Source organism: Vanessa atalanta, chromosome 5 (genome assembly GCF_905147765.1).
Source record: "Vanessa atalanta chromosome 5, ilVanAtal1.2, whole genome shotgun sequence".
Taxonomy (NCBI): domain Eukaryota; kingdom Metazoa; phylum Arthropoda; class Insecta; order Lepidoptera; family Nymphalidae; genus Vanessa; species Vanessa atalanta.
In genome coordinates this window covers 10,726,156-10,737,987 of record NC_061875.1, presented here as the reverse complement: position 1 = coordinate 10,737,987, position 11,832 = coordinate 10,726,156, and the positions used below count along the sequence as shown (strand labels likewise).

The following is an 11,832-nucleotide window of genomic DNA, read 5'->3' as shown; positions in this document are numbered from 1 at the left end:
TCGGATTCACATTTGGTAATCAATTGTAAAATGTATTTAAATATTACCTAATTAATGAAATTTTCGAAGTGCAAATGAATATATTAAAAAATATATATCATTCTATGACAAGATTACCTCAGAAACAAATTCGTTTATGAATTTGTTCTTTTATATTGAGATAAAAACGTAAAAAAATACACGATTCTAATAGAAATAATCTCGACTATATTTCACATATATTTACTTTAAGCGATCATAACAAAATTTATATAGTTATTAAGAAGCATTTACACTAAAAATTTAAACGGTTGGTGAGGTTTTGTTCTTCGATATTCTTGGCATAGAAGTACGTGACGTAAAAAGTGCATAAACCTGAATCCGAACATGTGTTCATGCTTACACAGATATATGTTACCTCCTCCCTACGGTGATTGTGGATGATTTCGCGCGCGGCAACACCATCGGTTAGCAAAGCAAAAGATGATTTTACAATGAGTGTTTCTCATACAACCTCCACCATCTATTGAACATTGTTTACAAATACATTATGTTTAAGTCAACCATGCTTTTCATACGTAAATCCAGATTAGTCCGTACATATATTACTTTACATTAAAAGGTATTTTTTTTATAATACATCATATTAACAAATGTTAATAATTCTTATGTAAATAAAGTTAATAAATATTACAACGATAAAAATTAAATTTATTATATTTAATATTCAAATTTTGTTATATTTTTTATTATTAATAAGGTATTAACTACCTTATGCAGATTATATTATTTTATTTATTAGTGCTGTAAGCACTTATAAAGAATCCTCGTGCTCCGTCGTCTTTAAATTTTATTATAGTCTTTAAGTTTTTCATATATGATTTACTTTATCTGACGTTATCGTTATGAATAAAATTTAATATTGATAAATGTGAAGTACCTCTTGGCTTAAATCTTATCAAAGTTAGAGGCATTTTGTATGGTTTAACAGTGTTACGTTGTCTTAAATATAAAAATGGAATATTTAAATAATGTGTTAAGGATGATGTTGACCGAGATTTGGTTTCACTTAAAAGTTCATTTTGTGGGTCTGAAATGCCTTTGTATTATTTATAGACTAAAGTTAATGATGTATGACGGAAAAGTTGTAAATAATTTTTGAAAAAATCATGCAATTTAAGTTGAATAAGTCATGCTGTTGTAGATTTGTTATAGTGTATAAGTGACATTGCAATAAGTTATCTTACTCGCTAGTCTCTCCCATACTGGCTAGTGGCGCTCCCATTTGTTGTTGAACTTCGCCTGTAAATCCCAAAAATATTTAAAAATAAAAAAGAAATACGTGCAGATCGTATGTATGTAGTGACGTTATGTAGCTTCACTTTGTTTTCAACAGTTCAACGAGAAACGGCGTTCGAAATTTGGTTTTGTAACGATCTTAATTATACTTTGAACTAGTTTCGAATAGAATTTCGTAAGCATTTTAGGTAAAATATATTTCAAGAAAACATGACAAAGTTGTACATTTAAATACCTGTGTGTACATCACTGTTGAGTCGTTGAGGCGCCTGCGCACCGCGCACAGTTATATGGTCTTCCTCCGCTAAGCAAAGCAAACAAACACAAAGCCTCCTCAATAAGCATTGTATGTACGCTGGACTAATTAATAGCAAATAATTAAAAATATCAAAATAAAATCACAACAGAAAAAGAAACAAAAAAACTAAATATAAAACACACATGTGCATCTGTGGTCACTTAATTGGGAAGAAAGCAATCTATTGTAAGTGTAATTACTATAATAATATACGAAATTTATCTGTGACTAAAAGTTGCTTGAGCAATATTACTTCAATTGCATATATATTTTCTTAAGTCATATTTTTGTCACGTGTTATATACTTTTTTTTTAATGCTGGTATTACTTTTAAATTTATTGCAACACAAGACATCTCGCCACAAAAGTAAAACATGATAAAACAAACCTGTATACGGAAAGAGATATTTGTCGTGTGGGTGATGTTTCTCCGAGCCGTCCGACATTCTGTCGTTGTATTCATAATGACCTTCCATCTTCCTCTGATAATCGTTCTTCAGCATTGTGGCGATACCGGAATCTCGGAAATCTCGTGGAGGGTAACCATCGTGCTCCCTCGTGGTCACCGTCGAATCTCGGAAATCTCGAGATCCGTACACACCGGGGTCAGTGTTTAAATATTTAGTTGGGCTGTATCCGTAATCCGACGTCCGAGATGATAAATACGTTTTTGAACCGTAGGGATTTGTTGGTAATCTGTACATTGTCGGGGATATTGGGTAATTTGGGTCGTACGGAACTTGCTTCTCGGTGTCGTTTGGCATTACTCCGTACATTAACTCGTCATCCATTACTCCATATCTATTATAAAAAATACAAGTCATTAAATAAATAAAAGGCAAGAATAGACAAAAGGATAAATGGAAAGAGTTCCGAGAAGCAATGGATTTGTAATTTCCTGATTGAATATTCTAATTGCAAAAATTTCCAAAATTCGAGAGGCACGTCTTCGTGTGAATAAATCTATACTAATCATTATTACCATTTTCTTAGTTATTTACCTGTTATCCAGCGGTAACCTTGATGCATCCACACTGGCAACATATGTGTCATGAACATTTTCCAATATTGAAGGCTTAAGCCGATGTCTACTGAGCTGGTACACGTCTGATGTTAAGTCGGGATTCGGCAGAGGATTGGGTGACGGTGTGGCCGGTCCAGGGTTCATCCCTTCTTCTGAACCAGTTTCTTGTGACCAACGACTCATTTCAGGTCGATTGGTTTCTGTAAAAGTGAATCAGGTTTTAATTTCGTTAGAAACTTAATTGATTAAATTTCGCAACATATTAAGATAATATTCTGATTAGGAAAAGGGAAGAATTTTTACCATCTCTAATATGAGAAGGCCATCTCGGCGCAATAGCTAAAGGAGCTCCCTCTGTAATATTTGGCAAGTAATTTCCTCCTGTGTTATTAGGACCTCGATCTCCTAAAAACAAATAAAAAGCAAATTATAATCATGTATTTTTAAAAGAGTATTTACTATGTAAGAAAGAGAAAGCGCCGGCCCAACTATTTTATCAGGGTAGAGCAAAATTGTCGTAGCAAAATCTTTATCACGTTATTTAGGAATGAAACCAACAAGACCCAGGAGTTCAAAGTAGACCCGTCTTTCAAAGGACGACAAGAGGGCGGCAGGCGGCGGCATACTCACGGTGCGCGGAGGGCGGGTGGCTGGAGCGGCGCGAGGTGGTGTCCTCGTCGTCGGAGGAGTGGCTGGAGGCGAGGTCGAGGCTGCGCGCGGACGCCTCGCTCTCGCTGTCCGTGCCCTCGGTGCCTTCCGTCGCCACTTCCGTGTTCCCGCGGGTCTTGCGGCGACGGCGACTTTCGTCTGTTATTAGTACAGACCATTGTTTCAGTTTACACAATTTTTGGCTGTGAGGCCAGTTACTTTTTACTCCACTTTGTAGTATCTCAGTAGTTCACTTCGATATATATATTTTTGATAAGATTTAAAATTAGGAAATATGCATTAGTAAATTCAATTCCGATTTCTCACCATCTTTTCTCGTGGTCAATGAAGAATCAAATCCTCTCAAATAAGCCGGCATGTCACTTGCGCTCGTGTTGTAGTTAGAAGTAGATGTGCTTGTGTGACGAAGTTGACCGTCGCTGCGACTAAATAGAAACATAAAATTAAATTCAAGGTAGAACCATCTTTGATTTATTAAACTGTGGACCAAATTGTATCTTGTTCGCTTTTAAGACGACAACTAATATATTATTTGATTATCGATGATTAGTTAACAACAAAAGCTAGTAAAACTCGTATTGTTTTTACAACAATATTATATATTAGTATAAAATAATGCAAATCGCGAACCAGCGATTACATTTTAGAACATGTTTTTATGCCATCTCTATAATCATTTGATATATTCAGACCTGTCTTTTACTATGAGTCTGAAATCACTACAAACTTTTTGGACGATCCAATATATTTAAATAGCACGAACCTATAAGGACTGGAACTCGTCTTCGTTGTGGACCTTGAGGTGGTAGACGAAGCTGATATTCCAATGTTGCGCATCTGGCGACCCGGTTCGGTGCTGCTGTGGTAGGCTAGCGCAGATCTATAACACGAAGTAATATGTTAAATGTAAATTATTCAGCAGACTTATCCCACTATTTCAACATTATCAGACGTAAATTATATTTTATTTACCTGTTAACTTGCGAGAGATTTTGGGCACTCGTGCTGATTATAACAGACGTATCCGCGAGTGGTACTTTCTTCCCTAAGCATCTTAAAATCGATCTGTTAGAAAATAATATCACATTAAAATAATATAATTTGGATTTGGAAAACGATAGTTTGTTTGTAGACGCACTCTGGTTATATTTGAAGCTTTGAGGTATTGCAAGCTCATCTGGGCACCGATAACTCTTAATCACTTACTCAGCATAACAGTAGTTATGTGTCCGATCGGTTTGAAGGGTGAGTCTATGTCGTCACAGGGCTCAATGGAACATAACATCTACATATGTGACCATAGGTGACATGGCACTGGACGTGGGCGTGGGAGGGATAGTACCGGAATACATAATATCTCAGCTAAGCTCCGACCGACCTCTTGAGGTTGTCCCGCACGCGCACGTTGAAGGCGATGTACCCGAGCGCGGCCACGGCGGCGTGCAGCGCCACGGCGCCCGCCAGCACCGAGCTCAGCGCGTCGCGCCGCGCGCCCGCCTCGCTGCCCAGCACCAGCGCGCTGGCCCACGCGCACACCAGCAGCGGCAGGCACACCACGCTCACCGCCAGCAGCATCCTGAGAGAACTGTCTGCACTCAACTGACCCGCCTCGCCCCGGGCCGGGCCATCGACACGTAGCCATTTACTAGTAAAAGTAGCTCGGTCGTGTCTACACGTTTGTTTAAAACTTTTAAACACCACATTTAAAAGATTACTTTATGTAATTTAACTAATATTTTGCACCACAACTGAAATCTAATACTCTGTCATTCTGTATCAATTAAAATCTTGCGTTTCATAGATATTCACCTATGCGAGACAAAGATTACAAAGAGTGTAAATCAATATTCAGGAAATGTGCCTCAAAAATCCAGCTACGAACAGTTAAGCTTTATATAAGTTTACCCCAAAATCAAGTCGTAGCCTGACGCTTAAAATTTCTTAATATATTATTGACTTACCTCAAATTTCCAAAGCCAATGACGTGGTCTCGCACGGTAAAAGCAGCCCGTGTAGCGCCCGCCAGGAAAACGAGGGCGGCGCTCGCGTATATCGCAGCCGGAATGACCACCCACCATACCACTGCTTCGTGACAGCTCACCCAGCAGCTGAGTTTAAATAGATATTTAGTCAAATGTATCTTTGTTTTAATATTCTCTGAACAAAATCCGTTTTATCTTTTAGTTGACAATTAGAACATCGATAAGTATACATTTGCTTCAGATATAATAAGACTTTTAAATCATTTTTTTTTATAATTAAACGTTCAACAGGTTCTTAATGTAATGGCGGAGAGGAGAGGCTTTTAGAAAAATCTGTAAGCAAACTTAGTAAAAAATTACTCTTTTATGCTGACTATAGATCCAAGTATGACATTTATTTTATATGAAATAATTTTCATCACGACAAAAATGTATGCCTTTTATATTTTCTTATCGAACAATATGTCTTATCCGTAGAAGTGGTACTCACAAAAGTGCGTTCCCGTACTGGTGCTGGTGGTGCGCAGCGGCCAGCGCCAGCGCCACGGCGGGCGCGGCGTACGCGGCTGCCAGTTGCGCTGCCAGCGGGCCGTGGTTGACGTCCCGCAGCTCGCGCACGAGCCGCCGCAGCTGCCACGCGTCGCACGCCGCCCACGCCAGCGCCGACACCCACCAGTAGTGCAGGCCCATGGCCACCACCTTGCACGCGAACTAGATGCACGAAACATGTTTTAGTGATTAGATTGCTAGTGATTTTAGTCTACTCTGCGGAAACGCCCGTTGCGTTGTATAGACTAGCACTTGACCAACTCCCATCATTATTTGAGTAGTTATGTAATGTTTTAGCATAAACATTGATTACCTCGTTTTGAACTAAAGAACTCCTCGCCTTTAGCGCTATCAAGTACAGCAGCTCAGCCATGAATACGCAGAATATGAGATGCTTGTGTATTGAATTGGAGACGGTGGCGGCACCACCACGCATCAGACATAGCGCCACCCACGTCCACACCAGCAGCGGCAACGAAATGCTGAACCCGGTGTATGATGTCACTGATTCCAAGAGAGACGGCTCCGGGATGAACTATTGTATAATACAAAAATCGTATAATAATTTACATCTATCGAGTATACTATACTTGTAGCCAAAATGTATATAAACTAACCTCAATATCCACTTCGTCGACGAGAACAGCGAAAGTGGAAAGATGGTTACAAGTACAATTAATGAGCAGAGGTTCGTCGGAGTACGGAGACCAGTCGTAGTCGATCTCGGTGTGGCAACCAACGCGTGACCATTCCCCTGACCTAAAAAAATTGAACGTAAGATTATTCCCACATAACTTGGCTACACTACGAAACACTTTAAATTTTTTTTTTCTAAATATATCTTAACAAATAAGTATTTAAACCGATATGTCAATTTATATAGGTACTTACCCTCGTAATGTGGACCAATGGACGCATTGGGGATTAGTTCGTGAACCGAATGTCTCTCTATTGATATCAAGCCAAATCTGTAATCTAATCGGTTTCTTTAACCTTACTCCATTCAAGCTTTTATATATCAACTTCTTTTTTCCGATTTCCTTGGTTAAATTGGCATCTTTATTGGCAGTGTCATTTTCCTTAATCAGAGCCATTACTTTTGGTCCATCAGAGCTTTCTAATCGTTCAGCGACATACGATGAATCGTTTTCTTGGAAATTATCGTTGATGTACGGCTTCTCTTGTTTTTTGTAAGCTGGTTGAATAACGACTGGTCCGTGATTGTCTTGGTTGGAATTCTCGTCTTCTGATTGAGGCCAAGTGTTATGTTTTGTTTGTATATCATTTGTTATGTGATTGTTTATGTGATTCTGATGCGTGTGTCCTTTGTTAGTATACATTATCCCTAAAAAAGTGATGAAAAATTAATTTAGTTTTAGAAACATTAAGACCTTTGCCTAACAAGTGGAACACTTGAACTGTTTAAATGATCTTAAAATAATTTACACATTTAAGCAAAAATTCTGATTTTTAGCAGTACCGTTAGCTAAAATATATTTTTGTTGTTGTACGATATGTCAATCATAATTATAATTAATAGTACCAACCATCAATATCTTCAATGTTATTTTCCGAATTGTCCTCGCTCTCTTTCGTCTCCCTGTACCAAACGTACTCGGGCACGAACAACGCCACCTGTAGTATGGGCGAGCCCACTGTTATGTTAACTCCCCAACGTCGGCTGACCGACTCGTCCATGCGCAACGGCATTAAGTGTGACGTGTTACGAGAATATTGCAAATAGGAGAAAACAGCGCGAGACTCGTAATTTGTTTCTAGGTTATCTGTGGAAAATTTAATAAATAAAAATCTTAGGCTTACGTAAGCTAATATTTGGCAAGATTACACTTCCCTTGTAGGATTCGTGCCAAATTGCATTAAACTGTTATAGTTGTATTTAATGTTTCTCAACTTTTATATTAACATCCAATAAAACATACCTTGATTATTACTAATTCCAATTAAATCCAAAGGCAGTAGAACTCGCGAAAACTTATCAAACTTGTTTTTACTCTTCACAAAATTGTTATACTTTGGGAAGGATACGCTGGGACTCGATGGTTTTTTGTTCTTCACTTTAATGCCATAATAACCTGGTGTTTGTATAGGTGAATGTATAAAAGATGATGTGTCTGGTAGGACTACTCGTTCAGTTGTGTATGAATCCCCATAACGGTTTAACGTTGTGGGTTCAAATCCATAAATGGATTCAGCTGTAACAATATCCACTCCAATCGCTGAAATAATATTCACCATTAGAACAAACTGAATATTATATTGAATAAGGAAAGAAAATTGTTCAATATGTTTATACCTAAATCTGATGTAACAATTTCAAAAGGGCTGGTGTATGTATCGTGTTGGCTCTCGGCGAGAACGGCTATGTACTTGTCGAACTGCTGTAATAAGTGTTCTACGCCTCGCCCAGTGAGTTCTCTAATGCGATGCCATTCTTTTTCATAGCCATTATTCAAGATTGTATTAGAGGATTTTACAATGTTCTGAAAGAAAATATCATTATAGTTTGGTAGTAATGGATCATTTTCCATTTAATTTATACATTTCAATAATTCGACTATCTCGTGTTTTCTATCAAATACTCACTCGAACATAATCTTTATCTTGACTGTGCGTAAGATTCAAACCCGCTTGACGCAGTTCGTATTGTATAAGTTCCAACAGTATGCCCTCCGCTACCAGCACGTCAGCTCCATACAACTTTGGCGTATTATCACAAGCTGTTGCAAGATCTTCCGCTAATCGAACACCGACAAATGTATTCACTTGCAATTCGCCTGTTTCTATCTTGTGCAGCTGTAAGAGAAAAAGATAATAACGCAATTATTCGCAAGCTGTAAGTTTGTGTCATATTTAATAAAATTAACAAATTAATAATAATGTTTCTGTTAGTGTAACTGACCTGTTTTCTTAATTGGTAAAAAGTAGAAGTTGTACAGTTAAACATATCTGGTTCATGCCAGGGGATAACTTGCTTTTCATCGCACATACGTGTCGCTTTGCCGCTTGAACCTGTAAGATTTATAATATTATAGAAAACTAGGAGTAGGTATAAAAAAAATCTTCATATCACTGAAATTTGGCCACGGTAGATTTGACCGGAAAGAGTTAAGGCGCAGAACGACTTTGCGTGCTCATCGAGACATAGGTGTTTCATACTGCGAGTTTTGCAGCTTCGGGCTGCTTGTAGCACTTTCTCGACAGCTCTTTTTGTTCCGAATAATACTGTCCTTTCTGAACTCTTCACCTTTGAGTCTAAAGTCGTATAAGTTGGTCACTAGCTTAATACATAATAAATACGAACGGAACGGAAATTCTTACCAGTTGGACAATCCGAAATTGCTTCAATACTAAACTTGGTCTGTGGCCACCATACACCACCGGCGTAGGATCTCGGACAACCATCGTAAACCACTGAAAATAAATGTTCATCTCAATACAATACCAACTTTTCTTTTCATAGTTTCAGAATGCACTACAACTATTATAAATGATATTGACTACTAAGTTACAAAACAATATTTTGTAATATTTTTTTGATGTTCTATCACACGAAGAATGAACGACCTTTTTGTGACCCAAAAGTATCGCGACGTAAAATTTACGGAGGCCGATGAGGATACCTTTACAGCCGGCGCTGGGCGTGACCTCGGCGTAGACGTTGGCGCACGAGTCGCAGGCGCGGCCGATGACCCCGCTGCGGCAGTAGCACTGCCCCGAGCGCGCGCACGAGCCGTTGAGCGAGCCCGCCGCGTAGCACTGGCACGGGGTGCACTGCTCCGACCCCGCCGCCTGGTAGTGGTTCTCCTGTGCCGGACAGACGAATGCCAAAATGTTTATTTATGTCTATATGATATATATCGCCGTTAACTGGGAGGAAAGGTTTTCATAACTAAGTCGATAAATATAGGAAACTAGTCTTCATATACGGCTTAGCTCGCGTTTTAGGCGATGGTCGTCAGATGTAAGGCATAAAAAAATAGCCGTTCCTAGGGTTCAAGCTAGCTTTGTACCAAATTCATCAAACTATGTTCAGTGGTTTGGTCGGACGGACAGAAATATTTTGGAATGTATAATATTAGTATGGATTAAGTATTACAAAATATTCGTAGTAATCAATAGTGCTGTTGTCCTGTTCACTTCAATCCAAATGCGATTCATACCTTGCACCGGCAGCGCCCGGTGCGCGCGTCGCAGTGTGGGTGCAGGCCGCTCGCCACGCAGCCGCACGGCCCGCACGCGCCGCGCCGCGACCCCCACCACCCCCCCGGACACTCCTGGCGCGACTCCGCCGTGCAGCCCGACGCTGTGGGGAGAGTCGTCGATGTTAGTGACAGGCATATTGCAGTTGCCAACATGAGATTATAGGATATAGGATAACAGATATAAAGCGTTCCTAGTACCGTAGCCAACACGTGACGACTCTATAATTATTCACTCTTCAACAACATAAATAAAATTAATCGATCCGTATAAAATTGATGACTAGGATTCAACCCCGAAAGCGTATACCTATCACTGGTGAAGTAAGTAAATATTTGACCTAATTGAATTTTTTTTTTCAATATTTAAGTTTTAATAGTGTACTTTACTTAAGTATTTGGTATTCTTTCATTTTAAGTGTAATATGAGTCTAATTTTTATTGATATATTCACGCACAAAATGTCCTTCCAACGAATCAGCCGTATCTTTACTTGTCTTATAAATAGATAGTCCTTACCTGTCATTATATACCCGTCGTCGCAGGTGCAATGGTATCCCTTATCCGTGTCGTCGGGCACGCACTGCGCGTGCTCGCCACACGGGTTGAGGTCGCAGCTGGCTACGCACTGCGGGCCTATACGACCCTTATCACAAATGCACTCCGTGGTATCCCACGCCGATACGCATTTACTCTACAAATTATATTTATTAAATGAATTTTATATAAGCAACTATACACCCAATTCAACACATTTATAGGAATTTTCTTCATAAAAATTTAAAAGAAAAAAAAGTCATAAACTTAGTTAATATATATAATTACATTAAAAATTATTTATATTATACGTAAGCGTTTTATATAATAACTTACATAAGGTGGACAAATAGACAGCATACAGTCAGCTCTTGATTGGCAACCGTCTCTTACATTCTCTCTGACAGTAGGTCGATTCAATAAAGACTGCGCTGTTCCCACGCGTACATCCTACAAAGGGACACAAATCAATACATAGACTATACTGGAATTAGACCGGGTTTCATACACCATTCATCATCTGCCCATATTCGTCCACTGCTGGACATAGGTCTCTCCAAATGCACGCCACTGTGGTCTTTCTTCGGCAACTCACATCCAATACAAATTAATAATACACCATAACAAATTTCAAATGATTCGATAAATCATAAATCAATAGGTAAACTTGGATGATTGTCATAATTAATGTATTATACCTGAATACATCCTTCGAAGTATCCCACATCCGACGCAAGTAGACCAGCTGTGGTGTCCGGTCCGCCGATTAAAATTTTCCCAATATATTGTCCTTGTATTTTATTGGCTAACATCGGTAGTAAAGCATTTCGGAGGCCGTAGTCAATGCTCACAGATATGTCCGTCCCCAACCATTTGATTTCTATACGATGCCACGCACCATCAGCAAGTGTGGTCGATGGTAAGAACATTGTTTCACCATTATATGAATAGTGTAAAAGGCCAGATTTCAGCTGCAAAGCAATAATTATAGTAAGATAACTTCATATGTGAAAATATACAATATAGAATTTGTATTTTTATCGTATATTAATTAAATAAATATTTAAAATTGATATGAGTGTAAAAATTTTTACTTTTAACTCCATCTTAGATGAGTAAAATATGATTGGATCTTGATTAAAAAAAATAATTTATGTAAAAGTGAGAGTAAAACTTTAAAAGGGATAGTTTTTTTCTTAAATATAAAGATTATTCTAATTTCAAGATAAAGTTATTTGAATTGACTTCAAAGTTCAAAATAAGGAACGTTCCTGT

General features: G+C 38.5%; 1 protein-coding gene across 1 annotated transcript in view; it reads right to left on the bottom strand.

Annotated features, from left to right (window-relative positions):
• LOC125063878 (protocadherin-like wing polarity protein stan) overlaps positions 1-11,832 on the bottom strand; it is a 166,508-nt gene that overhangs the window by 1,904 nt on the left and 152,772 nt on the right. The window contains exons 31-56 of the mRNA XM_047670553.1: positions 11,256-11,528; positions 10,894-11,007; positions 10,540-10,714; positions 9,982-10,124; positions 9,442-9,625; positions 9,140-9,232; positions 8,721-8,830; positions 8,405-8,614; positions 8,115-8,301; positions 7,741-8,037; positions 7,348-7,584; positions 6,692-7,145; positions 6,418-6,559; positions 6,114-6,335; positions 5,742-5,962; positions 5,231-5,377; positions 4,648-4,845; positions 4,242-4,334; positions 4,033-4,149; positions 3,576-3,694; positions 3,231-3,407; positions 2,904-3,005; positions 2,578-2,800; positions 1,965-2,377; positions 1,514-1,582; positions 1,227-1,281 (exon numbers count right to left, since the gene is read on the bottom strand). Coding sequence (XP_047526509.1) covers positions 1,227-1,281; positions 1,514-1,582; positions 1,965-2,377; positions 2,578-2,800; positions 2,904-3,005; positions 3,231-3,407; positions 3,576-3,694; positions 4,033-4,149; positions 4,242-4,334; positions 4,648-4,845; positions 5,231-5,377; positions 5,742-5,962; positions 6,114-6,335; positions 6,418-6,559; positions 6,692-7,145; positions 7,348-7,584; positions 7,741-8,037; positions 8,115-8,301; positions 8,405-8,614; positions 8,721-8,830; positions 9,140-9,232; positions 9,442-9,625; positions 9,982-10,124; positions 10,540-10,714; positions 10,894-11,007; positions 11,256-11,528 — 4,775 coding nt within the window. The remainder of the gene's footprint in view (positions 1-1,226; positions 1,282-1,513; positions 1,583-1,964; positions 2,378-2,577; positions 2,801-2,903; positions 3,006-3,230; positions 3,408-3,575; positions 3,695-4,032; positions 4,150-4,241; positions 4,335-4,647; positions 4,846-5,230; positions 5,378-5,741; positions 5,963-6,113; positions 6,336-6,417; positions 6,560-6,691; positions 7,146-7,347; positions 7,585-7,740; positions 8,038-8,114; positions 8,302-8,404; positions 8,615-8,720; positions 8,831-9,139; positions 9,233-9,441; positions 9,626-9,981; positions 10,125-10,539; positions 10,715-10,893; positions 11,008-11,255; positions 11,529-11,832) is intronic.